At 32.5% G+C, this 27,753-nt stretch overlaps 2 protein-coding genes across 5 annotated transcripts in view; one reads left to right on the forward strand and one right to left on the reverse strand.

Moving 5' to 3' along the window:
• The window catches only part of LOC130899992 (centrosomal protein of 290 kDa), a 93,021-nt gene that overhangs the window by 18,106 nt on the left and 47,162 nt on the right, over positions 1 to 27,753 (reverse strand). Inside the window, exon 18 of one of the 4 annotated variants that reach the window (XM_057810272.1) lies at positions 10,796 to 10,869. The exons of the other annotated variants lie outside the window; for them this stretch is intronic. Within the exon in view, the coding sequence (XP_057666255.1) occupies positions 10,861 to 10,869 (9 nt within the window). The 3' untranslated portion in view covers positions 10,796 to 10,860. Of the gene's footprint in view, positions 1 to 10,795; positions 10,870 to 27,753 lie in introns of those variants that run through there. 4 annotated transcript variants of the gene reach the window in all.
• On the forward strand, positions 905 to 27,298 carry LOC130899993 (probable cytochrome P450 6a14). Its single transcript, XM_057810273.1, has 9 exons — positions 905 to 969; positions 1,233 to 1,466; positions 5,077 to 5,301; positions 9,900 to 10,060; positions 13,903 to 14,198; positions 18,575 to 18,784; positions 19,801 to 20,035; positions 22,700 to 22,951; positions 27,049 to 27,298. The coding sequence occupies exons 3-9, from the start codon at positions 5,084 to 5,086 to the stop codon at positions 27,222 to 27,224; spliced, it is 1,548 nt and encodes a 515-aa protein (XP_057666256.1). The 5' UTR covers positions 905 to 969; positions 1,233 to 1,466; positions 5,077 to 5,083; the 3' UTR covers positions 27,225 to 27,298.

Consider the following 27,753-nt stretch of genomic DNA (forward strand, 5'->3'; position numbering starts at 1 on the left):
GTCATCATCTTCAATAGAAAATTTACCTCTTTTGAAGCTCGCAGTCCAATTTTTTACGGTCGCATACGAAGGACATTCATCACCAAGGGTCTTAAGTATATCTTCGTAAATCTGTTCACCTCTTAACCCTTTTAAATACAGGTACTTGATGATGGCTCGATACTCCAATTTTTCGATTTTGACAATTTCGGTGAACATATTTTTTCTTTTAATTTATTGCGTAGCTCTGGTTTACTTTTTTGCCGTCAAACTTTACACCGACACTTCTAATAATTTATTGTTTATTGCTGTGGTAACGCAATATTTTGTTTATGCATGGAACTGATCTAGGTTATTTAGGTATAAATACATATACCGTATATACCAGGGCTACTGATAAACAAATTTCTGGTGTAGTGCAATATTTGTACCAAATGAATCCATTTCGTAGTACATGCAAAATCGATCATTATTATTTTTCACTATAATATGTCCACTTATACTTGTGGACAACCATTTTCCTTGAGTACTAATTGAAGTACGAAAGCTAGTTTAAGTGAACTCGAACTGCTGATAGAAAGAAAAAAAGAATCGGTACATTACTCGATCTCTCTTTATTCTGATTAGATCGCCATGGCGTACGAGTGTCAAGTAGTGGGAACGGAAAAAAAGAAGATTAACAAATTTTGATTTCATTAGCCAGTTGAGAGAGATAGAGATGGGTAAACTGATGATCTTTCTCTATTTTCCAGTAGTGCAATTCCACTAACATGCCGCTCTCTCTATCTTTAATATTAAGTAAATGACTATTGTAGTAGGACATTTCTCACGTTGCATCACACCTGATACGATTGAAAATCAACAATAACAGCAGAACAACGTAAAATGTCATCAATAAACAATATTTTAACCTGTCAGTGTATTTCTTTACTCAGCACTGTTATTATTTTAGGTCTATTGTTCTCAAGAGGATTTTTTTCATTTTACAACGTATGCGTTAATTTTATTTTATTATTAATTTTTTCTTGATACAATTACAAATTTTACCAATAAAATTTCATGTTTTCTTGATTTTTCGATAGTTTTGATTGTGATTTACTAAATGTGTTTGATATTAAATAAGTTATTAACAATTGGAATGCAATTTAATCCGAAATATTTATTTCAAATATTAATTTCGACTTTCTTTTTTATACAAGGGTCAATGCCAATACATATTTATAACGTTTATAATCTGTTTCTCTCTCTTCCAGTACTATGGGAGAAATTTTTTTAAATATAAAATTAAAATCGATGTAAGAATATATTCAGGAGTATACCGATACAACTTAACTAGGTCGCCGACTCAGTAAGGCAAGTCGCTGTAGTTATGTATTCAACTCTTTCTGTTGTGACAGTGAGATTATCATCTTTAGCAACGAACATAATTACCTAATCTAAAGAAAACGAATCTTCCATTTGTTCTTATTGGATTATTATAAAAAGACGTGAGTTTTTCTTATAATTTTTACTATCTAAAATAAATATTTTCGTAAACTTGTAAAATAAATGTGTTTGGTACTCGATAAAGTTGCAGATGTTTTTAAACGATTTTTTTGCATTTGAAAAACTGCTTTTTTTGTTTTTATTCATCTATGTATTTAAGATATCATGCGTGGTATAAAATTAATTATTATTTTTTGAGATTTTTAAATGTGGGGAAAGTACGAATTCCGTGGCACTGACTCAATGTGGAATAACATTTTTCGATATCTCGCTTAGTTTTCGAGATATCGATACTTGAAATCAAAACGTAATACTTTGTTTAGAATTAAGATTTTATCGGTTTAAATTCAACACGAGTCTTGTAATTTAACAAACAAAAGGCTTTCTAATTAATTTTCACATGATTTATCCTAATATTCAAATAATATAAAATGGCATAGGTAAATCCTGGCACAACAATTCTTTCACTTCGAAATGAAACATTGAACAAACCATTTTGAGAGATTTATGATGAGATAAATATATACAAAATGTTTTTAGTATACACAAGTTAATTCAACAGCAATTTAAAACCAGACAAAAAGCGAATAACCAAAAAGGTAAAGGGACATACACCTAAAATAAATTAGTAGAACACTAAAACTCATTGTTCTACCGCGAAACAACGTGGAAGACAGGAAATACGAAAAAGTTAGAAAAAAATGCTATGAAACAAAAAGAGAATGGTTTGATGAAAAACAGAGAATAGAACTCGTAAATGTATAATAAAAGAAATTGAATATAATAAGAGAAATTGAAACTAGCATCGGAGAACTGGTGGAAGAAGAAGATGTCTTAAGGAGATAATTTGGAAGAAAATGAGGAATGAAGAAAAATTGGAAACAGTGATGGAATAACACATATAAAGGATGAAATAAATATGGAAGTGATAACACATAGCGATAATTAACTACTTAAGCGACACAACAGTGTCAAAGCTACAAAAGAATTACGCTTCTAAATGTAGTTTTTAGAATAATGTCAACTATACTACAGAGACGCTTAGCGGGTAGAGCAAAACATCGTAGGAGAATACCAATGCGTTTTCACGTCTGATGAGTCCATAATACAGCAATAAACACAAATAAAGAGATAGTGGGAAAAACACATGAATGTCAAATCGATATTGCTTCTTATTGAATTCCAACAAGCATTTGACTCAATCAATGGAAAGGAATAAAGGCTCTGAAAGAGCAAGGAAAAACTCACAATACCTAATTAATAATGTAGGTAAACCATGTGGGAATTATCATTAATAATACTAGGGAAAAAACATCAGGAAGAAAAGAAAAAATATTAGCAACTGATAGAGTATATCATGCAAATGAGATGTTGAAAATCAAAATACTAAACAAGAATACCGAATTGAATATTTACAAAGCAATGACAAATAGAGCAGTTGAGAAAAGCGGAAAAAAGGATATTAAGGAGAATATTAGGTCAAATAAAATCAATAAAAAGCAAAACATAAGATGTATGTAGAGTGCAGGATATTTATTAATGATTTCTGATACATTAAACTCTACTCAAGAATTGATAGAGATGAACTTATAATTTGAATAAAGATAAAATAAATTGAAATAAATGTTTGTATATTGGCTTTGTTTTATCACCTTAGCCAAAAGTTGAAAGCCAAACACTGAAATTATATTACCTCATTCCAATTTTATCTGAATTTTCAGGTACTTAAATCACTCAAGCCCTTTTCAAATTTACAATCTAACGAATACTCTATTAAAATGAATAAAATGAATGCATTTTTGTATTCTAATATTGAATTTTTATTAAATAATCTCATTTTAGTCACAAAAATTTATTTAAAAAAGCACTCTACATTCCATCTGCAAATGAATATTCTTTGCACAAAACATACTTTTTAGGCTTGATACTAAGCCTTTCAAATTTCATCTCTCATTATGAAATATGTCTCAAAGATATTCAGAACGCACCTACATGTTTGAAATTATACAGTGGTGGATCACCGAAGGGTTACAGCATCAAGAATTTGCTCAACGCTTGAGTTGTGAAGTTGTCCATAGTTAGAAGGTAATATAAAAGGCTGATTAAAGAGCAAGTAAGAGTGCACCAAATCCAGAGTTTACTAGTAAATAAAGGTTATCAACCTTAACATACTGAAGTATCGTAAATTCTACTTTAATTTCATAATAACTCGATTGTTTTTTTGAAGCATCCCTTCAGTACTTATTTAATTAGTATCGAGCTTAATATATGTGTGTGCAAGTGAGGCATTTTTTATCTAATTGGTGTCCTGACAAAATGTGAGTCGTAAATTTTTCACAAGGTGGTTCAAATACAAGAGGTCCAATTTTATGAGAATATGGAAATGCTGAACGAAGAAGATAATTTCTCTTGTTTAAGAGCAAGTAAGAATGCACCAAATCCAGAGTTTACTAGGAAATAAAGGTTATCAACCTTAGAATATTAAAGTATCGTAAATTCTTCTATCTCTACTATTTCGCAATAACTCGATTATTGTTTTAAAGCATCTCTTCGGTACTAACGAATAAGATAATTTCCCTTCGGTTGAAAATATAGAACTGTTCATTTTACGTGATTCGATTCATAACAATCAGTGAAATTGATAGGATACCATGGACATAAATGGTCTACAAAAATACTGAAATTCAGAAAGGACCACTTACAGAGATACAAAATGAATAACTTTGTATCAAAACCTACAGGTGGTTCTGAAGATTACACAAAAAATATTATAGACTTCTTTTCAAATTTTCCATCAAATGAGATTTTTGACTGAAATTTATGCTTTACCAATGAAATTTCATAAGCCGTTGAATTAATAACATTATGGGAAATGTTGTTAATTCAAATGATTGTATTGAAATTTTGGAAATTTTTCTTACAAACGATTAAATATATATTATTATATTTGATCTCAAAGACGAAACAATTTATATGTTTTTCTAATAAATATCATAATAATGAAGTTTATTATGATTTATTCAAATCATAAAATTTAGGACACAATAATATATAAAATGGAAACATTGTAGTATTCTAGGATTGAGACAGTAATGAGCCGAGAAGTACCACATAAGGACTATCAATGTATGAGTCCAGTTTATTTTGGTTTGGAGATAACGTAGCCAAATATACCTATTATAAAATCCAAGACAATAACTGCGTTTGATTGAAGTTCTGTCAGCCTTTAGTATGGAATTAATTTTAAAAGCATCATAAATTTAATAGTATTAATCAATACCACAATGACCGGTGGATATATGATTATTGGAGAGCTTAATTTGTTTTAAATGCAAATGTGGTTGAATTGGTAGAAAATATGATCGGTTTTATTTCAATGAAAAGCTGGGGAAAATATATTGATTGATTGAAAACAACAGTGATATTGAAATAATAATGGAATCACTACAGTTGCTTTTATAAAATTTAACAACTGCATAATTTTCAATTTCACTTATTTTACAATGAGTTATGAGAATATTTAACTTTTTATGCAAGCTATCTATCTAATTTCCGAACTACTACACTTGCAAAAAGTAAGTCAGGACTATATCAATTCTTTTTTATATCTAGGTACATCATGGACTACACTATCGGAAACCTCACTATATTATTAATATCTGGACTGATTCTATTGATCTATAAGCACTATCAGAGAGCTTATAAATATTGGAAAAATATGGGGGTACCACAACTTGACCCTTGTTTTCCCTTTGGCGATATGTATGATACAATATTTAGAAAAAAAAATATGGGTGATAAAATTAAAGAAATATACGATAAAATGAAAGGACATAGGTAATTATTCACCTTATATATTGCATTTATGTATTCATATAATGTAATAATAATTATGATACTAATTAGTTAACAAGTACGAGGTTTATCGAAAAAATCTCAAGCCTCTCTTCATATCTCTTTAGGGTAGCTTGACAAGGTGCAAGAGAACGTGCAAGAAGTTGCAAAATATTTCATATAGCGCGTTTGACATTATGCAAGTCTCTTACCACTGCATCAAAGCTACCCCTAACAAAAATACCCTAAGTAAATTAAACAACTCTCTAACGTCAATTATTATTTGATATTTTGTGACCAGTTTAAAAATGAAAATAACAAACCTAAGTAAAATGAACAAGAGAAAAGTGGTTAGTGAATATTTGCTTCTGGAGCCTGATGGAGAGGTTGTCTGCTAAGCAAAAATTATCTAGACTCTACCTGGAATTGCAGTTTGCACGTAATAGATATGGCATCAAATCGATGATGTTACGTTAAGTGTAAGATTCAGCATGTAGCAATCGGCTGTACGTCATCTGCGCATATTACGTCTTGCATTGCTTTGCACGTTGTATTTCATCATGTCAAGCGATCTTTATTAATGTTATTCTTTACTACCCGGTGAGTGACATCCTTCGAACACAGTCCTCATAAGATTGAATGATATATTCTCAAACGGTGTTTGAAAAAGCTACTTCGAGATTGTATAGAAACTGCTGAAGCTATACAGCTTGCGATTTTGTTGCTATTGTCGCTTATCTAGAGTAGTGACCGTTTCGAAATTCAGAATCCTTTCAATGTCAATACTGCCGCTTTTTGTAAACACATGTCATTCACGAACTAAGTAAGATTCAGTCGGTAACTGCGATCACTAGACTCGATACGAGGTTGTTGCATAAGTATTGATATAGACAAATTAAAACAAATAATTATAATTGGACATGGCATTATTGTTCTTTAATACACTTTTGCATGTGGTTGAACAGTTTGTTAAATCATTTTTTCCATTCGAATTGAGGTACCTCCGAAACATGTTATTTGAACGCATCTTCAGGTGTAGAAAAATGTTGACCTCTAACTGATCAAAAACGTTTTTGTTTGAATTGATGCGTGTGAGCTCGCATTATAGAAGTGGAGAATGATTTGTCTTCTGCGAATGGTTTCCTGGCTTTTTCGAACACTTCTGGCAAACAAATATTGGTGTACCATTCAGAATTGACTATTCTACGTTGCATCAATCGAACGGTCTTCTTCTTACGACGCCGTCTCCCTACGGAGACTGGCGATTCAAATGGCTATTGTCGCACGAGAAACCGCAACTCTGAAAATTTTCTGTAGACGTCTGTCCGAGCTATCTGCGCAAGTCTTTTGTCTACAGCCGACCGACCGTTTTCCTTCAATCTTCCCTTCTATTACCACATACCGCTCGCCTCTCATTATATGTCCTAAGTACTGCAGCTTTCTCCCCTTGATTGTCGTGAAAAGTTCTTTATATTTACCCATTTGCTATGGGACCTCTATGTTTGTCTTATGTTCCGTCGAACTCATAAATTTTCTTCTCTGTGGCCGCATCCATGGTCCAACTTTTGCATCCGTGCAGAAGAACAGGAAAGATGTCGAAGCATTCTGGTCTGGAGTTCACGGCTGAGGTTGCGGTTTGCCAGAAGTGTCCTCATGCTGTTCAGAGTTTTCCGCGCTTGCTCAATTCTTCATCTGATTTCGAGTTTTGGGTCGCATTGCTGGTTGCATTCTGTTATTTCTAAAAACCAGGCGTTTCGATCAAAATGAAAGAATAAATCACGATTACAAGGAAACGGCTTATTTTACATCAATTTACTAAGAAAGCTTTTCTCTATAAAATTTGATTACTAATTTTTCAAATTGATAATTGACGAGTTTTGAGTGAAAAATCCATAGTCGTAACGATACACCCATTAATATTATTATTAAGGACTCAAACTTTCACGATAATTGCCATATCTCAAAACTTACTACAACCTACGGCAAACCGTTTATGTACTCTGATTTTCTAGTATGAAACCTCTCAATTACTTAGGAAATGATTTTTATATGAAAAACAAGCCAATTTCTTTTTTTGGTTTTTAAACTTTCGCTAATTATCTCGCCACTCCTGATGGGAACCATTTAAGATCTGTTAACCATATATTAAGTTAAAAAATATGTCTCTTATTTATATAAATCTACCTACTAACTATTATATTCGTTTTGTATTGTAAGATTTATTATAGACTGACAGTCCTCAATGCCTTACTTAAGTGGTTCCATATGTCCCTTGGGCACTTGAAGTTCATTAATTTATCAAATTACTTACCCTTATTTTTGTATTGATATGACGTGACGACCATAAACATAATTAATTATAACTTTTGTATACAATAGAATTAATATGTAAGAGAGCATAAACATGCATAATGTGTTCTATATAGTCTTGACATCCTAGAACTTGAACAGTAGTCAGATTATCGAAACCACTTTTAATTTATATCTTATATTAATAAATAGTATTTCAAAGTTGTGAATTGAGTTATTTAACTCGCTGTTAAACAGTGATTATATTTCGGCAGTAATGCTAAAAAAATATATTTCAAGTTCGTACAAAATTTCATTGTGTTGTTTTGTTTTATTGAGAAGCAAAGATTTATGTCCCTAAGCTCGCGTCAACGCCCGGTTTTTTATACTCTTTTCAAATCATAAAATACAATAATTTCATTTTTGAAAAGTCAACAAACTGAATTCTAATTAATTGAATATAATTTTGTATTATGTAAAAAAAAATCCACAAATCAAATTTTTTAGGTTTTATTTGAGTTCACGTTAAATAGAAATTATGAATAGATAAACCAAATTAGTTTATGTATATGAATAATTATTCTATATATTACCAGTTACTTGTTATAATTCAAAAACAATCTCTGTATTAACTTAGTGAATCATATGCTAATTTTCAAATGAAATCGACCTTAACAGGTAATAAATGAGAAGCTTCAGATCTAAGTGAATTTAACAAATATTTACAAATATATCACTACGGTCATGGTGAATTTACCAGTAAAACCGTTGTTGGTATTATCTGAAATAACAATTCCTAATTTTTTGCCTCTATTCTACAACTATGAAAAATATATGTAGGGGAAACTTTCTTAATAGTCCAGTCATTTTAGGCAATTTAAAATGTAAAAAATCAACATCGATATCTTGCGGACTAAAAAAGTTATACAGGTCTAAAGATCACGAAAATCAGTTTTTTGCAAATATCTCGCGATCTATTGCTTGGAGGTCAATAGAGGTTAGTATAAAAATTGTTCCTAGTAGAATTATCAACAAAAAATGTGAAATCTACTATAACTTCTCTCTCAATGGCAGATTTTTATGTAAAAAGCAAGCACAAGTGGGTGAACCCTATTACACTTAAGTAATTCGAGTAGTGCCTGCCGTGTGGAGATGCCAGGTTGTAGTGCTCAGAAAAGACATGCATTGGTAACAGATTCCACAGGCTTGTACTTCTCCAAAAAAACTGCTCTAGGCGGGAATATATCAGACAGCTCGGAAGATGATTTGCCGCGGTAGTATCGGTAACAGGTCTATGTTCTGAGGTGTCCAAGTTTCTAGTCAACTCTAGATCGCCTATAAATCGAACTGCTCTCTGCTATATTGAGTCAAGCATCTTCAGTGTATGCTTGTGAGCCGAGTCCAAAATGTGCGAGTGATGTTCCAAAGATGGAAGAATCTGGGCTTGTAGAAGATGAGAAGATGTTCCTAATTTCATTTTTGTGAGACCTGTACCTTCACCTGTACTGTGTGACTCAAGAAATAATTTTAAACACGTTATTTTAGTTGGTTTGGATTAAGGTGTTCAAAAGTTTAAGAAAATTGACGTTGCCATTCATGTTTAAACAAGGCGTCAACAAATTATGGAAATGATGAAGATGTAGATGTAAATCTAGAAGTGAGTCAACGACTATTACTGATAGAGAAACTGAAGATATCGACAATGAATAAGAAAAAATTATATACTGAAGTTTATTTGTGTCTTTTGTATCCTACTGAATTCCAATAACAATTTATTCATTCTTGAATAAGAAAACCTGTTTTTGAATATCATGGATTATGCGTACAGGTGGAACTATGATTAAAAAACGGGCCTTGCATTGTACCTTGTAGGTGGTGAGCAAACGAGGACATCCTCATGATATAGTCGCTTTCTCAGTGCTCTACTCCGAAAGCGGTTGGTTTTACAGAAAAATGTAAGACATTTTTTATATATAATTCTATTAGGAACAATTTTTATAACTGCTATCGACCTCTGAATAATAGATCACGAGATATTTGCGAGAAACTGATTTTCGTGACATTTTAACCTTTATAACTTTTTTAGTCTGTAAGATATCGATGTCGATTGTTCATATCTTCAATACAACACCTCAATAAAGGTGTATAAAAAAATGACTAGACTATAAGTGAGACATTTTTCAAATTATGTAGTTTCTCTCACTTGTAGTACAATATACTACTTTTTATCAACACGATCATTCTTAGTTATTCTCTATTGAAGAAATGGAACTAGTAATATGGACTTTTATTGTTTTTATGTCCGATTTTAGATACGTAGGTCTATATTTCTTCAGCCGTAAAGCGTTTCTACCGCTCGACCCAGTGCTAATAAAAGACATTCTGAACAAGGATTTTCAACATTTCTACGATAGAGGCATTTATTATAATGAGAAAAAGGATCCTCTTAGCGCACATTTATTCTCAATTGCAGGTAAATACATCATTTACTCAATACAAAAAAAAATAGCTCTAAAAATACGTTGCTTCAATTAATTACAAAAATACAATAGGAATTGTTATGTCAAAGAAAATATCTTCTTACCTAAATAATTAAAAATCGGTGTATCTTCTGAATAGGCTCATCAAAATAATTAACAAAGTAATATATATCATAATTGACAAAGAATCGACCAAAGACAAAAGATTAACCGAACGGATCACAGCACAATATCTCAAATTATCTATACTCCGTACGGTACAAAGGGCTGATTTCCACTATTATGAATTCTGGAAACGTTCCCAAAGATATTCAATCACGACTCATGACCTCAATTGCAAAATTTCTCGCAATGTAGGCAAACGATATAAATGCATTTAATAAGATTGAAAAGCATATGAACAAAACAGTTCAATTAAAAAGATTTTTTCAAAGTTTGTTTATTCATAGATGCCTGACTCTGTGTCTAATTATTGTGGTGTAAATGTAAAACACTGAATAGAAATAAAAATCCGATATATACGAGATTGATCTCTAATCAGGCAAATTATTTTATTAAAATAAAAGTTGAAGAACAAAATGAGGAAACTTTTCTCATATAGTCTTTCATCTTCGCTGTCGTGGCTCTATTATTTGTGCCTAATTGTATCAAAACGGATTGCCCTTCTTTCTTCTTTTCTGAGAAGTTTTGAAATATAATAGTTGAAATAGGTGAACCGTAAGTAAACACTAGTATAAAACTTCATTCTCCATATTTTTTGATTACATCTCGTACAATGAAAATACACATAACGTCAAAAGTCCTGTTGATGGAAAAGTTTTTTAGAAAACAAAAGAATATAATAAAAGTATTTTATTTAGTGAATAAACAAAATTTATTAAGTAAATTAAAGAAAGTGATGAAATCCGACCAATAGTCGATTCGACCTCCTACACATTCCAATATGTAGACAAACTTGAGCATTGGAATATGGTTCCTTTCCTAATACGCCGTTGCGATAAACACACCTGCAGTCTAAGGTAAGTTAACATCATGGTGAATGGGTCTAGAGAGTTGATTCCCAATTCAATCTCCTGATACGTTTTGGTCGGTCGTTCTTGAGTTAAACACAAAATTTTGTTGGGGCGAAGGTCCAACATAATTCCATTCCAGAACAATACGGGTTTATCTTTGATAGAGAGCACCTTCGCGGGAAAAATTACATTGCTTTCCACCCCCAACAATCCAATTTTCATATCTCTAAATCATACTTATTGGGAATGGACAGCATAATGTGTATGAAGTGTGACGAAAACTCATGACCTTACAGTACTTAAATTTGCATCAAGATATTGTCTTCAAGCTGCGGAGGTGTGTGGATATAACACGGCTAAACTTACGCTGAAAGTGAGTCTTAGATATGAGGCCTATGACGTTCCATGTTCATGGGCATATGGCACCAAATAAAAATTAAAGGCATTCGAAGATGTTCACTACCTGGTCTGTTTTCGATTGTACCATTTAAAGTAATCGAGTAACAGATGATCTAGGTATGCCCAAGATCCCTGATATATGATAATTGAAATGCCCCAATTGTGTAAAGCAGAAATTTTGCTCAATTGAAAGGAAAAATTTCACGATCTAGTATTACAAAGAACGAGAAAAGTACAATTACAACTTCACTAAAAATATTCTAAATATCAATCTAAGACAAAAGCACTCTTTATTGATATATCCCTTTTTTTGTTTCCTTTAAACATATATAGGCTGTTCCGAGACTTGATGAAAAAAATTTGGGAGTGAGTGAATGACGTGAAAATAAAACTATGACAAAAAAGTTTTCTCATACGACCCCTCGTTTCTGAGTTGCAGGAGAAATCAGTACTTATATTTAAGTATATTTTCTAAATTATACATTATGAATTTTTAATGGATGATTACAAATGCCTCTGTAGTTGATTCGACGTAATGAATAATTCTACATTAATATCTGGAGGTCAGTGGCGGCTACTACGTGATATTTAATTGAAAATTGCAAGCGACTTAATTTGTTAATGTCAGTTTGGTGACAATCTTTTTAAAACCTGTCATTACCAATTATCACATCGTATTTAAAGTTTCGATGTGGTAGAATTTATCTCGGACATGCATTTCATGTATGGTTTGGCTTCTGGTAACTTGTCACAAGCTAGAAGGTTGTATATTGAACGCTTTCCGGGTAGAATTATACCCGACTGTAGAACTTTTGTTAGGGTTGATCGCAGCTCAAGGTTTGTCTAGATAAATTAAGCAAACTGGTTTCCATCATTTTTTATAAAAATATATATTATAGAAGGTTTCGTGCCAAAAAGAGGTGGTGAAGGTCAACAACGAACTATACAAACACCAGCTTTAGAGCAAAATGTATTAGATGCAGTTGGTGCTGATCCCACAACTAGCATTCACAAAATGTCAGTATTTTGTGAATTGTATTTAACGTATCAACGACAACTACTCTTAGGATTCTCCAGGAGCAACTTCTTCAACCTTTTTACATCCAGAAAGTGCATGCCATGGAAGTAGAGGATTATCCAGCAAGGCTGGCCTACGCTCGTTGGTTTCTAGATAAGCACGATACGTTTTTATTAATTCCCATATACATTTATGGGTAGAGAAATCATCACGTTACAATTCAAACAAAGAATCAACATCGATTTTGTGATAATTTGTGGGCAGAAATAGTGGGTAAGAATTTAGTGGGTCCTTATTTTTTTTATAATAGCCGAAATGGTCAGCGATACTTAGAATTTCTCCAAAACCATTTCACACCTATGTTATGTGATATTCCTCAAAACATTCTCAGAGATATGTGGCTCATGCACGATGATGTAAAAATCATCTTAATAACATGTTTTCTAATAGGTGGATTTGCATGACCACCACGTTCCCCTGAATTAAATGCAATGGAGTCATGTTTTGGGGATATCTTGAAAGCTTGGTATATTCAACACCTGTAATGATCGATGAAATAAACTTCCTTCATGACACTTTAAGGCAGAATCTTTGAATGCTTATCAAGTTCAAAAAAATATCCTTCGTAGACTCCGGAAGTGTGTAGAAGTGCAAGGTACCTCTTCGAACATTTATTATAGTATTTTTATTTTTATTAGATATAGGCTAACCAACTAAATTTTTCTACATTTCAATTTTCTTCTTAAAGTAACATGATTTTCGACAGTATGCAGTTCATTTAGAAATGTGTTCAAGCACCTCCTAAATATTTTCAATAGATAATTAAAATTGATGAAAATATTCTTAAGAATGTCTGGCGAATGGCGAATGGCTAAGCTAGTTAAATAGAGAGTACCTTTTTGTTAAAAAATCGATTTAGAAATTAATTTTTTCTATCTTCAGATTGTACAGATTGTCCCTGTAAAAGTTACGTATGTTAACAATTGGGCATGAGCCGTCCCTGGACTTCAGGTAGTAGTGTAAAATGATTTATTCCGTCAAACACATTACACGGACATAAGTAATCATCCAATAAAAATTCATATTGTTCGAATGTATAATTTAGAAAATATACTTAAATATAAGTAACTCAGAAACCAAATGAGAATTTTTTTTTCACATCATCTCGCTCCCGAATTTCGCATCGAATCCCGGAACACTCTGTATTTTTTTAAAGTGAAAATTTATATACATTCAACTATGTACGGGGGGGGGTCTATAATTTTTGACGTTGTGTGTAATAAGTACACTATGAAATTGTTAACGGTCAGAAACTGCGGGCAGTAGAGCATACTTGTGGTTTGACTTTCACCTACATTTTCTTATGTAATACTGACCATTTTGATTCTATTGATTTTCAATTTAGGTCCGAAATGGAAACATCTTCGTTCAAAGTTAACTCCGGCATATTCTCCAGGCAAATTGAAATATATGTTTGATACTATAGTGGAATGCGGGTACGCAATGACAAAGAAGCTAGTGGAGATCGGAGAAAGCAAAAAAGAAGTTGAGATAAAGGAAATATTAGCTAGATACACTACTGACGTAATAGGATCATGTGCGTTCGGCTTAGAATGTCATTGTATGACAGATCCGGATGCTGAATTTCGCCTTATGGGAAAGAGGGCGTTTACGCAAACTATTGGCGATGTTTTGAAAATAGTAAGTGATTCAATTACATATATTTATCACACCATATAGAGATAGTTTAAAATACGTAACACGATAATCGTTAACGTTATCATGTACTGGGATTTTCGCTATAATTTGTTGCCTTCTTTAAGTTTGTAAAAATAGAAAAAAATGAGAATATTTTAAACGATCTTCAAGAAATCAACTAAATTTCTTCGGGATAATTTGACACAATTAGAGAGAGAAATGCTTTATTGTCAAAAATTTTTTACAATTAGTAGACAAAAGTTTGTAAAAACTCAAAAACAAACATAAAAATAAGTCCATAGCAAAATTAAACCAGTATGTAGCATGTCCGGAATTCCCGGAAGAAAGTATTCATGTATCAACCGCGGAATAGAAGAAGATGAGGAGGACCCTCAAGGACCTGGAAGGAAAATATTGAACAAAATATGAAAGACAGAGCTATTCAGAAAAACGAGTGGATAGATAGAAAAGTGTGGGATGCGGAAAAGAAAGCTTTAAGCCCCCCGCTGTATATATATATATATATATATATATATATATATATATATATATATATATATATATATATATTATTACCCCCTTACTCATTCTGAACGTGGAGTAGGTATCTAGGAATTTTAAAAATAAGTATATATCAGAAAAAGTAGCTGGTCAGAAAAAAACGAATCAAAAATGAATATTGTATTTAATATTTTGTCCACCCTGTAACGAAAAGCTCCAAGAAATAAATCACCCTTTAAAAGGCATTTTTGCCAGCCTGCAATGACATTTTCTAATTTTTCATAAATAAATAAACCAATTTCAAATTGACAATTTCCGGTTTTCCTCGAACCGTTAATATCTCCTAAGAAATTTAAATAGACCGGGTAAATAAAATAAAACGGTTTCATGACTTTGTATGAGCTTAAACTGTCATTAAAAGTGACACCTGTGATGACAGCCAACTGTGTCAAAAGTGATTATTTACGTGGAAGTGTGTTAAAAAAATCTTTAATAGAGTGTTAAAAATATTCGCATAACCTTGTGAATATTTAAATATCAAAATAAATTTTGAAATATGATGTCATTGTATATTCGCCTAATTTATTATTAAAATAGGGCAGTTTTATACAAAAAACACTATATGACATTTGTGTGATTCCATTTTGTTCGGGAAATTGTTAGTTTCGCTCCCGTCAGCTAACGAACTTTTTCACTCACAAAATAAAACATCATTGTTAACACCCAAATATTGTTGATTTATACTGAATAAAAAATAAAAAATACTAAAAAACAAGATGACCTTCGAATTTGACTGGTCTATTGAGTCTGTCACATTTACGGAATTAAAAATAATATTATAAATTATTATTAGGTCGAAGGTCGAGTCGTAAAATGATTGGTGAAAGCGTGTATTTGTTTTCGCTAGTTGTTTTGTTGTTTTCTTTTTCGATTCGCTATCATACAGTCGCAAAAATTATTATATATTGACAATGAAATGATGTATTGGATGTATTTGCAGCAACAGCAAATAATGAACAATGAGAGCGGAATATCATCTTTTTATAATATTGCAATCTCCCCATTTATTTTCTACCACTATTTATTTGAATTGTCGATATCGTTTCCCCTTCAATTTTACCAAATCATAGAGGCACAAAATACTAATAATAAGTTTTTTTGCGCACCAAACTACATTTTTACGAAGAAATACAATTATAAACAGGATACAAACAACATTAACAAATCTAAGAATTGATGAAACTTGAAAGAAATTAAAGATTTTATCATGGAAATGAAATGTCTAATTCAAAAAATATTTTGTGGTTATGTGAAATGACTTCTGATTGGTTCGAATAGTGCCAGCCAGTTAAACCTCCAATGACAAAGGAAAATCAAAAACTTTCCAACGTCAATCTCGAAGTCGAAGGTAATGCGAACAATAGCGTCGTCCCGGGCGTTAACGAAAGAATTTTTGAATCTGCTTCACAATATCAATAACAAATATATATGCTACATTTGCTAATAAAACTCTAATTATGACAAGTTATTCTCCCTCGTTAGTTTTGTCAGTGTCCTTATAATATATTTAATGAGTGAGAGTGGCATGAGCGGTCTAGAACCTTTGCGTCTGCTCATCTGTGTTAGACCATTTTATTTATTCCTACCACATCTTCAGTCCACATTTCACCAAGTTTTGGGTCTATGTTACAAAAATGAAGCGTCAAACTTTAGAGCAACGTTGTGCTATCAACTATGACTTTCGAAAAGTTGATGAAATTGCTTATCAAAAGTTTTCCGTTTGCACAAATACTTTTTAGAAGACCTAGAGAACACTCGTATAACGGACAAAGATAATGAACGAACAATTAAATTTCAACACTGTGCATCAAATACTAACAGACTCTTCCAGCATGTGAGAGATTTGTAGCAAAATGGTGTTGAAAAACCTCATAACTGAACAGAAGAACCAACGATAAAATTTGAATCCTGGTTGGAGTCCTTTTGACTTGTTTGATATTGGATGTCGAGGGAACATCTAAAATATTATAACCGATCAGTTTAAAGCAATACCATTCGAAGACTTCCAGCTTTGATACCAATAATGGAAATAACGATAACATTATTGCTTAAAAAAAATTATTGTACATCAAAAATCAATCTCAATAATTGAGTTAATACGAAAAATAGAAAGAGCGAGGTATGAGAGCTTGTTCAAGGGGTCCCGTAATATTGATAAAGTAAGAAAAAATATCGGTATACCACTCTCTAACTTTGTCTACTCCATTCTAATTGGATCTTCAATATTAACTCAACAGAAGAGAAAGCTATACCGATGCACTTTGTCTTTCTTTCTCATTAAATGATCACAATACTTTTTTCAATCTCCCATAATAAAAGACTTAAATCAATCAAAGCATAATTTACTGTTTATAAAATGCAAATGATTTACTGATCTGCACGTCAGAACAAAAGGTTTTGCTGTAAAGAAGCCTTTTTAGATCCTATTTTTCATTTGGAATCAGAATTTCATGTTTTGGGTCTCGGCCCCAATAGCTTTTCTGGCTGAAATTGAGAATTGGAATGTTTCCATATACGAGGATATATTGAAAAATTCTTAGCCTACTATAGAACCAAACAAAATTTTAATGTCAAAATATTTTATTACTCAATATATTCTCCTCTTAATTGGATACATTTATTACAGCGAACCTGCAATGTATCTAGACCTTTCAAAAAAAAAACTTTTCTTCTTGCTCTGTAAACTAGACCCCTACAGCTTTTATTACCTCGTCGTTGGAAGAAAATTTACGACCTTTTAAACTTTTTTTCAGTTGAGGAAAGAGATGATAGTTGGACGGAGCCAAATCTGGTGAATAACGGGGTGTTCTAGCAATTCAAACCCTAAATCACGAATTTTTTGCATGGCAACATGAGATTAGTGTGCAGGGGCGTTGTCCTGCAAAAACAAAACACCTTTGGATAGCTTTCCGCGCCTTTTCTCTTTAGTTTTTTCCCGTAGAGTGATCAGTAATGTCGAATAGTAATCTCCAGTTATTGTTCTACCATTATCCAAAAAATCAATCATGATTACTCCATGGCAATCCCAAAAAACTGAAGCAAGAACTTTTCCAGCAGATTTTTCGTCACGAAACTTCTTAGGTCTTGGAGAACCAGAGAGTGACCATTTCATCGATTGTTGCTTTGTTTCTGAATCGTAGAAATGTATCCAAGTCTCATCCATAGTAACAATTCGGCTTAAGAAGTCTACATCGTTTTCAAATCGAACGCGATGCTTCTACTCTTGCACACTGTTGGTCAACATTCAAACATTTGGGTATCCATTTTGCAGTAACTTTTCTCATGTGCAAATTACGTGAACTATATGATGAACGCGTTCGTATGAAATATTCAGTGCTTCAGATATCCGTTTTAGCCCAATTCCACGGTCTGATAAAGTCATATCATGAACCGATATTTTCGGGGACTGACAAAGAAACTGGCCTTCCAGATCGGACATCATCTTCAATGGAAAATTTACCTCTTTTGAAGCTTGCATTCCCATACGAAGGACATTGATCACCAAGGGTATTAAGCATATCTTCGTAAATCTGCTTATCTCTTAACCCTTTTAAATACAGGTACTTGATGATGGCTCGATACTCCAATTATTCGATTTTCACAATTTCGGTGGACATCTTTTTTCTTTTAATTTATTGCGTAACTTTTTTTGACGTCAAACTTCACACTTACACTTCTAGTATTTTATTGTTCGTTGCTATGGTAACGCAATATTTTATTTATGCATAGAACTGGTCTAGGCTAACTAGATATCAATACATCCTCGTAGTTTCACCTTTTCTATTATTTTGTTGCCAAATTCATTTTTTTCATTGCAGATCATTATTAGAAGTTTCCCACCTTTGGCAGGTATTTTAGGAATTGGGGTATTCTGTGGGACAGTAACTAAATTTTTCAACAAAGTTGTCAGAGAAACTATAGAATATAGAGAAAAGAATAATGTTACCAGACCAGACTTCCTGCAGCTGTTGATTCAGTTAAAACAGAATGGTCAAATTGAGGAAGATGTACCAATCGAATCAAACAAAGTAAGGAATATTTTCATATTTTTCCAGATAAACCCTATATATAATTTTTTGAATCTATAATAACATTAAGTGGGGTATTGTTAGAATACTTACAAAATTATAAGGTTCAATGATTCATTGAAATTACTATGTTGAAATACCAGCTTATTTGACGAAATGTGTCAATAGAAAGCAAAGTATTCTTAGCCTTTTTTATGTCGATTTATCGGTTTTGACCAACCTAATGCAAGTATTTCTTCTCAAGTTAGTATACCGAGAATTCTCGCAATTACTTTTCCTCCCGATCCAAAAACTAGTCTTCTTTTTACTGATTCAACGAACCCTTATGTCATATTCAAAAATTATATACTATCCAACAAAGAATCAAAACCATTTCTTACAGTATTTTCCACCAACTTCACTACTAATCATAATTATTTTCTGTAAATTCTACCGATACTATATTTGGAAGTAGCTGCAGCTCATATCTTAATATGGTGCAAATAATACTATCCTTAATACAATTCATGTGACATAGATGTAGGCATAATACTAGTCTCAATCCAAATGATCCATGTGACATAGATGTGGGCTGTATTGAGGAATTTAGCACAACTATTTTAGAAACAGCAAAATCCAAAATTTTCCGACCAATTTCCAATGCTTCTTTGCACGTTTTTTCTCTAAAATAGATTGGTAGAAGTAGATGATAGAGCAGATATAAAAAACATATTTCAATATATACCCTTAGAGTATACATAAACAGACGCCGGATGTATACTAAATCTACGTATAATGTTACGAAGATGTCTTCTTTATTGAGAAGTATTATCAGAAGCAAATATGTTTATTGGTTTTTCCTCATCTATAATTTTTCCTTGGTCGCTCTTCACATTCTTTAAAATCGATTGCTTCTTGTTTTATTTTTCTATTAACATATCTAAAGTTGTGTCTCAGAACCCCAGTTCTCGTTTGAAAATGGCTTGGTCTTATTTACGCTCCAGTAAACATTGAAATCGTAATATAATTTTGTTCAGGTAACCTCTGGTACAACTTTAACAATAGAAGAAGCTGCAGCACAAGCTTTCATATTCTTCTTAGCTGGTTTCGAAACTACTTCAACCACCATCAGTTTCGCTTTATACGAAATGGCTGTTAATGAAACTATTCAAGAAAGAGCTAGAGAAGAAATAGATAAGATATTTGATAAATATCAAGGCTTAACATATGAATCCGTTATGGAAATGCATTATTTAGACACAGTAATATACGGTAAGTGTTTTTTCAAGACTATAGTATCCATATATTTAAATTTACCACTTGTAGGTTAAACTTTTGTGACAGAAAACAAATTATTATTGCAGACTTATGCGAAGCATGATTAAAAGTATTAAAAGCATCGTTCTTGTCTAACCATGCACTCAAATAAACGTTGAATCCATTACTGAAAGAATTTCTGGAAGGCTTCTTTAGGAATGCTTCTATCTGCTACGTCGTGGCTCTTTTAATTGCCGTTATATAAAAAGTCTTTTACATCAATACCTTAATAATGACTACGTTAATTAATCTTATTTATTTTGAGGTTAAATTAAAAATATCAAATCATGCAATATATTTTTAATTTTAATGTAAATTATTTCATTACTGAATTGAACGTGAATATGATATCTGAAAAAAATTCATAATTATTAAAGGAGTTTAAGAACTAAGAATTTGGTGTTAATGAACTCCAGTCGATCTCAATCTCGAGCAAACTATTAATGCAGATGCAGCTAATTGTTCAACAGCCAACGTTGGGCATTAAGTCATAACATTAGGACCAAAATTATTTCTGTAGTTTCAGATAAACTAGAAATGACGAAAATGATACTGTCAAAGAATTAAATGCTCAAAGCCTTTTAAAAATATCCGAAGAATAATGTACAAAAAGTAGCTGAAGTAATGAATAATCTCAGGTATATCGAAATATCACAATAATATGTATGTAGATCATTTTTCTTCCAAAACAGATTCACTTCAACATCTGTTTTATGAAAAATTTGATTTTTCACAACTCCCACCATGTTGGAGATCACTGGAGCAAAAAAATTTGCGAACCATCTATGTTACTTCTGTGTGGCAAAATACTACAAAAACAGATTATATCCGATTTTCACCAGTACAATCTGGATGGATAATAAATAATAATGAAATTGAATCTCTTTGGTTTGAAGGTGATCCAACACTTCTAACGGTTGAGGATTTTGTTTAAGTGGAGTTGGATGAAGTTAAAAGGGATGATATTAATTATATCGAATATCGTAATTATGATGAGAATAACGATGATAATGATGATGATGATGAAAAAAATGATGATGTGAATAATGATGATAATGACGCCAATATAAGCGATAACGACTAATACATATATGGATTGTAATTTAAAGAATATATAGTAATGTATGAGGTGTAATTTAATGTAGGCACATAATCACTTTCTATTGATATTGTAATGTAATCATGATTTGAAAAATTATGCCTTAAATAGAAACATATTATTGTAAATATATGTGGCATTTGTCATTTTTTGATAAAACTCCAAACCTTGGAAAACGAAGAGTTCTGGAAATGCGATTTTACACCGCAGAAAAAGTTAAAGCAAACTATTATATTGATATAATATTGGTAAAGTATGTATGTATGTTGTTTGTATTGCGCTGAACAATATTCTGTACCTTAAAATGAATAAAATTAATTAACGAAATCATTATTAAGATATTGATGTAATAGGTTTTATATGTGGATAACTGATTATAAAGCATCGTGCCAGGAATTGAATCCTCACATAGATCTGGCACATTTTTTATATATTAATGTTCAAAGAACAATTTGGCTTAAGGTTGGCTTAAGGTGTTAACGCGTAGGTACAGTTTGTACACACGAAAAATATAAATAAAACAATTCATGCCAAATCGGTAACACCTGATTTAACGAGGCACTTAATAACATATTTTTTTCTAAAGGTCACGTACAAGAGATTGCCTCTAATATCATAGTGTTAGGCAATAGGTGCAGTAAAAAACCGCTTGACGTAAGGCACTAAGTGATTTTTTTCAGTGACCACAGGTAATAGTAGAGGAATAAATATATTTTAGCTGGTCCGCTTGAGGGCCAGGTTTTTTGCGGTGGGCTCTTGGACTAATACGGCAATAAACTGAGCAGAATGTAATGTTATTATGATATTGGCCTATGTATATACGGATTTGGGGTTTCGTATATTCTACTACTCAAAGGATCTATTATGTCCCCCTTTCTTGCTACGATACTCGAGAACCCAGCGTTTAGAACTGATCCATCAATACCACTCCTTTTAAAAAGTCCAGAATGTGGGATGGTTTTAATTGACAGAGATATTCGTCTTCTAGTCTTTCAAGCGCTCCCAGGTGTAGTGCTCTGGAGTTACTTAGTGTTTCGCACTTCGAGAGAATGTGGATAGAGATTTCATCCTCTGTGCAACAAAATCTGCAAGCCGCATTATCTGCTAGGTTTAGCATCTTCAGGTGTTTGTCGAGGTGATAATCATTCACGTAACGTGGACCTTATACAGCTTTTAAACCGGTAGCTTTCTCAAATGATAAGTAAAATGTGGTAAAATAGAATTTTTTAATGATATTGATAATGATTAGAGACTTATGAGAATAAAAAAATATCTAGAGCAAAGTTCTCTTATGGAGCTCCACATAATTGTTCTTTTGTGAATGTTTTGTCCACCTCAATAAAACAGTCGAGTAAAATAATTCTATTTAGATGAATAACAGCTGTTTAAATAAAGTATAAACGCATTTGTTACTATTTTAAGCATCGATCAGCTTCGGAAAATTATTAAACAGTTATTTTTCGTTAATAAAACTAATTGTGCTACTTGAGATATCACTATTTGATATGTACATGTTTTAGAAACAATGAGAAAGTATCCACCAGCTCCCGTATTCTTACGAAAATGTACCAAAACTTATCGAGTACCAAACTCCAATGTAGTAATCGAAGAAGGACTTTCAGTACTGATACCATGTTATGGACTACATAGAGACCCCGAATATTTCCCCGAACCAGATTTTTTCGATCCAAATAGATTTTCGGAGGAAAATAAATCCAAAATTTGGGATTGTACTTATATTCCGTTTGGAGATGGACCAAGAAACTGTATAGGTAAAATATTAAATATTTTAGTTGAACTTTTCGTTTCCTTTTATAAGTGATAATATCTTCCTATTAGAGTTGCTTATATCGAAGACTGTTTATAGCTTGCTCTTCAGCTTCTGCGTCTTTAAGAAGTCGAGTATCTCAGCTGGCTTTGACGGGGTAATTACCTCGCTGCTTCCAATTTCTCGCATTAGCCATTTTCTGCATTGGCTTGTAATGGAAAATAATTCTGTAACTAGATAATCAGAAGTTTCTTTCTGAGGCCGAATCTTCTGTTAGAAACCCAGGGAATATTTTTAGCATATTTTTGATAATCCCAAATATTTCTTTTCTCTTTCTTGTAATACAGAAATTTTCCGGTGCAGTAGAAGATGTTACTTTCTTGGTAAGAATTTGGCTCCCTCTTTAATTTTGATTTTCTCTAATGACCAGGAATCCAAATCAAGAAAACCTAAATCATAGAATTTCTTATGGCACTTCCAGATCACTTTTGAATCGTTGACAAGGAAACTCGATGCTTTGATAGCAGTCTAACTATTGGAATAGATCGCTGCTCCACATTTTTGATAGTTTCCAATTTCATTTTAATAATAATCACTTCTTTTTGTCAATTCTCTTTTTACCTAAACTTTAGATATCCCAAAAATGTGCTCCCGGACTAAATTATCAATCACAAGGTGTAGAGGTGCGAGTTACATGAAAATTAACAATGCACTAGCTGGAAAAGTTTTGATAGCTTCAGTGATATACACACCAGCAAGCCTTTGTACTTTATCAAGGATTTTCCTTCTACTACTCTGACTTACTTTACTCTGTTAAACTATCGAACATTCCAGCTTTATATTTCTTCGTACATATTCCACGGATAATTTATGTATGATACTCAAAAACTCTTTCCAAGTTCAATAGTGGTTTCAATCCCTGCTGTACCAAAGACAAATAAAACACGGTTACTTTGTAAATTCACTTCACTGATTCTATAATCCACATATTCCCCAGTTATGTTGATGATTTTTAATACACTTCTTCAAATCAAACAAAATTTATTGCTGTTACCCCCACTGCACGCTCAACATTATCCGTGCTCGAATGACCATTTTCAAAAGCAAATAATCACTTACAAACGATTCCTTGTGACATAAAAATATTCACTCAACTTTTTCTCGGTTTCTCCAGTTTTTGTCTACTTAAACAATAATAGTCAATTGACACTCGGATTTCGTGCGGGACACTCAGGTATTGATAATACTTTCGTTTTACAGTAAATACTAAAGAAACGTAAAGCCAGAAATTTAGCGACTCACCTCGTTTGTTGATCTCGAAAAGGCCTACGACACGGTACCGTTAAAAACGCTAATTGATATTTTGACGAAATCTGACCTCAGCAATCTTTATGTTCGAGCTATTCAGAGCATATACAGAAAGTCGAAAAGTGTAGTTAAGTTGGGAAAAACCACTTTCGCATTCGAAAGGTTTGAGACAAAGGTGCAGTTTATCACCCACATAATTTAAAATATACATTCAGGAAGCTGTGAGTAGTTGGAGAACTAAAATTGCGAAAATGGGAATTGAGATAGAGGATAAGCTCTTCTTTTCGCAGACGACCAAGTTATTATAACTGGCGACGTTGGATGAATTTGAATATGTCAAAAACAGAATATCTGCTTTTAGGTTTTAGGAAACAATTTCCTAAGATAAAACAACAAAAAACGTTATAAGGAATAGGGTGAAACAAGGAAAAAGCTACACAAATTCTGAACTCATTGCTGTGGTCAGAAAAAATTAACCTATACACATAAATGACAATATACAACGTCATAGTGGAACCTATTTTAACGTATGGAATTGTGATGAGGATGGAGCAGAATAGGTGGCCGAAAAAAAGCATTGATGTATCAACCGCAGAAGAGAAGGACGCTCAAGGATCTGGAAGGAAGGAATTGAATATATGAAGGTGTGGCCTACGAAATGTGGGATACTGCAAGGAATCTGCTGAAGCTATTAAAGGCAAAACAGATGTGTAGGAAGTTGAAATGTACGTTGATCGAGTGGCAGACGATAAATCCATTTTGAATTCATTCCATTTATGTCAGCAAATCAAGAATAACTATCATGATAATGATTTTCGCCAGATCAGAGATTTTTATTTTCCAATCACCATTTATCGCAAACTAATAACACAATTTCAGGCATATACGTCACACCAGAACTAAAGCCTTGCACATTATAATGATGAAAAGAATAATTTTCGCAAAGTCAGTTCGAAGTACATATTCTCTCTGATGTAAACCGTTAATTTTAACTTGTTTAATACAATTTTAAACTCGAAAATGCACTACTCATAGTAAATAAACTCCTGGACAAAATTAACGTACTATTTTAATTAATCTAATTATTCACAATATAAACACAAAATAAAACTAACTTACATTGTAATAATAATCAACACCTACAAATTAGTCGAATATGATTTTAACATAACCTTAATTAGACTTATTTTCATACACATATTTCCAAACTTAAAAAAAAATCAGTAATAGAGAATAAATGCATATGGTTCAACTCGAATACCTCGTAGGCCAACTTCTTATCACTGCATTTAAGCGTTGCGGCATGCTTGATATCAAATGATCAACAAAACCTTGTGGTATATTCTCCCATTCTTCAATAGCGACCTTTATTGGTTGGGATTAGAAACAGCTAGACTATGACTTCGAATCCTGTTCCTGAGATAATCCATAGATGTTCTAAACTAAAGGATTCATATCCGGACTGTTGGGTAGCTACTATAAAGGGATATCGACAATACGTAAGTAGCAAATAATCTGTCTAGCCACGTGGGGATGAACGTCGTTCTGCATGAAAAAAAAATTAGTCCCAACAAACGGATTATGTGTTCGACAATAATGTCTAAGTAATATTGGGTATTCATAGATTTCGTACATATAGGGACCAATTCCGTAAGAGCATCGAAGCATATTTCTCCCCAAAACATTTTAGAACCCCACCAAAAAACACTTTAGAAGAGTGCAAACCTTTCTCCTTGCCTTCGCCAGGCACACTCCATTTGAATCTTTAAAAGTAATTTCAGTTTTATCGGAAAACAGAACTCAGTTCCAATTTTGTGATGAAGTCTCGCAAAATTTAATGTCTGAACTTTGTGTTGTTTGCAAAGCAAACGTTTTTTGGTTTGTCTTCTGTTGCTTAATACTGCTTCTAACGTCTTCTAGCCGTTTGAGGTGATATATCGATATTTCTAGCATCTGGTAATTCATTTTTCAGCATATTGCTGGTGACACCTGTTTCTGAGAGCACGTCGTCACAACAAACGATAATCAATTCAATTAGTGCAACGTTTTTACTCTTTTCCTGGTCTTCAATGGTACGAACCCGTTCCATTATGTCGCCTCGCTATGAAATGATGTACAAACCAGCGACATATCGCATTGAATATCCTTGATTCAGGAGACTCGATGCTCGCACTACCTCCTCCATTGACAAATTTCTTTGCGGTTAATCTTTTTGCTTGATATACTCCCAAATTATCTTCCAAACATGCATATACTAAACACAATTACAATCAACAGCTTGATTCTAACAGAAACTTTACTTTAATCGGCTATTTTTAAGAAAATGTTAACACAGTTTTAGTCTAAAACGAGGTTTAATACAAATTACTGTCAAAACAAGATTATGTAATACTCTAATTAACTTAAATAACAACTGTCACTGTCAAACAAAGTCCATGTCCTACTTGTCGTACAATAAATAAAGAATATCAAGAGAAATATGAGTCGTGCGTTAATTTTATCCAGTGTCATCGCTATTTCGATAACAAATTTCACAATTTCTTGGTTTGCGTACTTAGCACTGCTAGAAGAATCTAGTTTTTATCTACTTTTATCATTACTAGAATGTTGAAATGACTTTTTTATTACTATAGAACAAAAAGGACAAACAATACTTTCGCTATACTTTCAGTTCTCTCAAATCCCCAATTTAACATCAAACTACATAGAATGGTAAAAAGGTTTCCATGATAATAGAAATTTTCGAAAATGAAATGGTTGATCTTTTCTAGTAATATTTATTAAAAATTTTAGGGATGCGATTCGCAATGATTCAAGCAAAAATTGCCCTAGCATTAACATTGAGGAACTTCCAATTTGGACTCAGCACAAAAACTAAACTGCCTTTAAAAATGGAAACCAAAGGAATCATTTTGACACCCATAGGAGGATTATGGCTAGATTTGAAACCAAGGCCAGAGTATAAATAGACTAATTATTAAATCACATCTATTATATAAATATTCAGTTAATATGAATACATCAATTCGAGCCTGTTTTTTCGAATAAAGTCAATAGTTCAAATACTATTTTTTCAATCCTCAAACGAACCCAAAAATATTTCGAATCGTGATATTTTACATACAATATTAATGTATACAGGGTGTCCTAATAAAATAAAATGTCATCGTTGATTTTGGTAAATAGCGACACTATGATGGTTATTTTTATAAGCGGTGAAAATTTGTATAAGAACCTCACGGAGAAAGCGAGAGAGGTATTGGATTTAGATACTCATACGCTTGTGCAAGTGATCTCGCAATCATTTAAAGGTTATTGTCAAATTATAAACCGAACAAAGCCTAACCAAACAAATCCCCAAACCGAGAAAAGCCGTTTTTACTAACTATAGCTCTATTTTCGGTTTCTTCTAGCCAATGGTCGATCGCTGTTCCTCCTTTCCAGCCAGGACAGCAAGCACAACCCCACGTAACCTTCACAACCCCAGCCCTACAGAGG

The sequence above is a fragment of the Diorhabda carinulata genome, chromosome 12 (genome assembly GCF_026250575.1).
Source record: "Diorhabda carinulata isolate Delta chromosome 12, icDioCari1.1, whole genome shotgun sequence".
NCBI lineage: Eukaryota > Metazoa > Arthropoda > Insecta > Coleoptera > Chrysomelidae > Diorhabda > Diorhabda carinulata.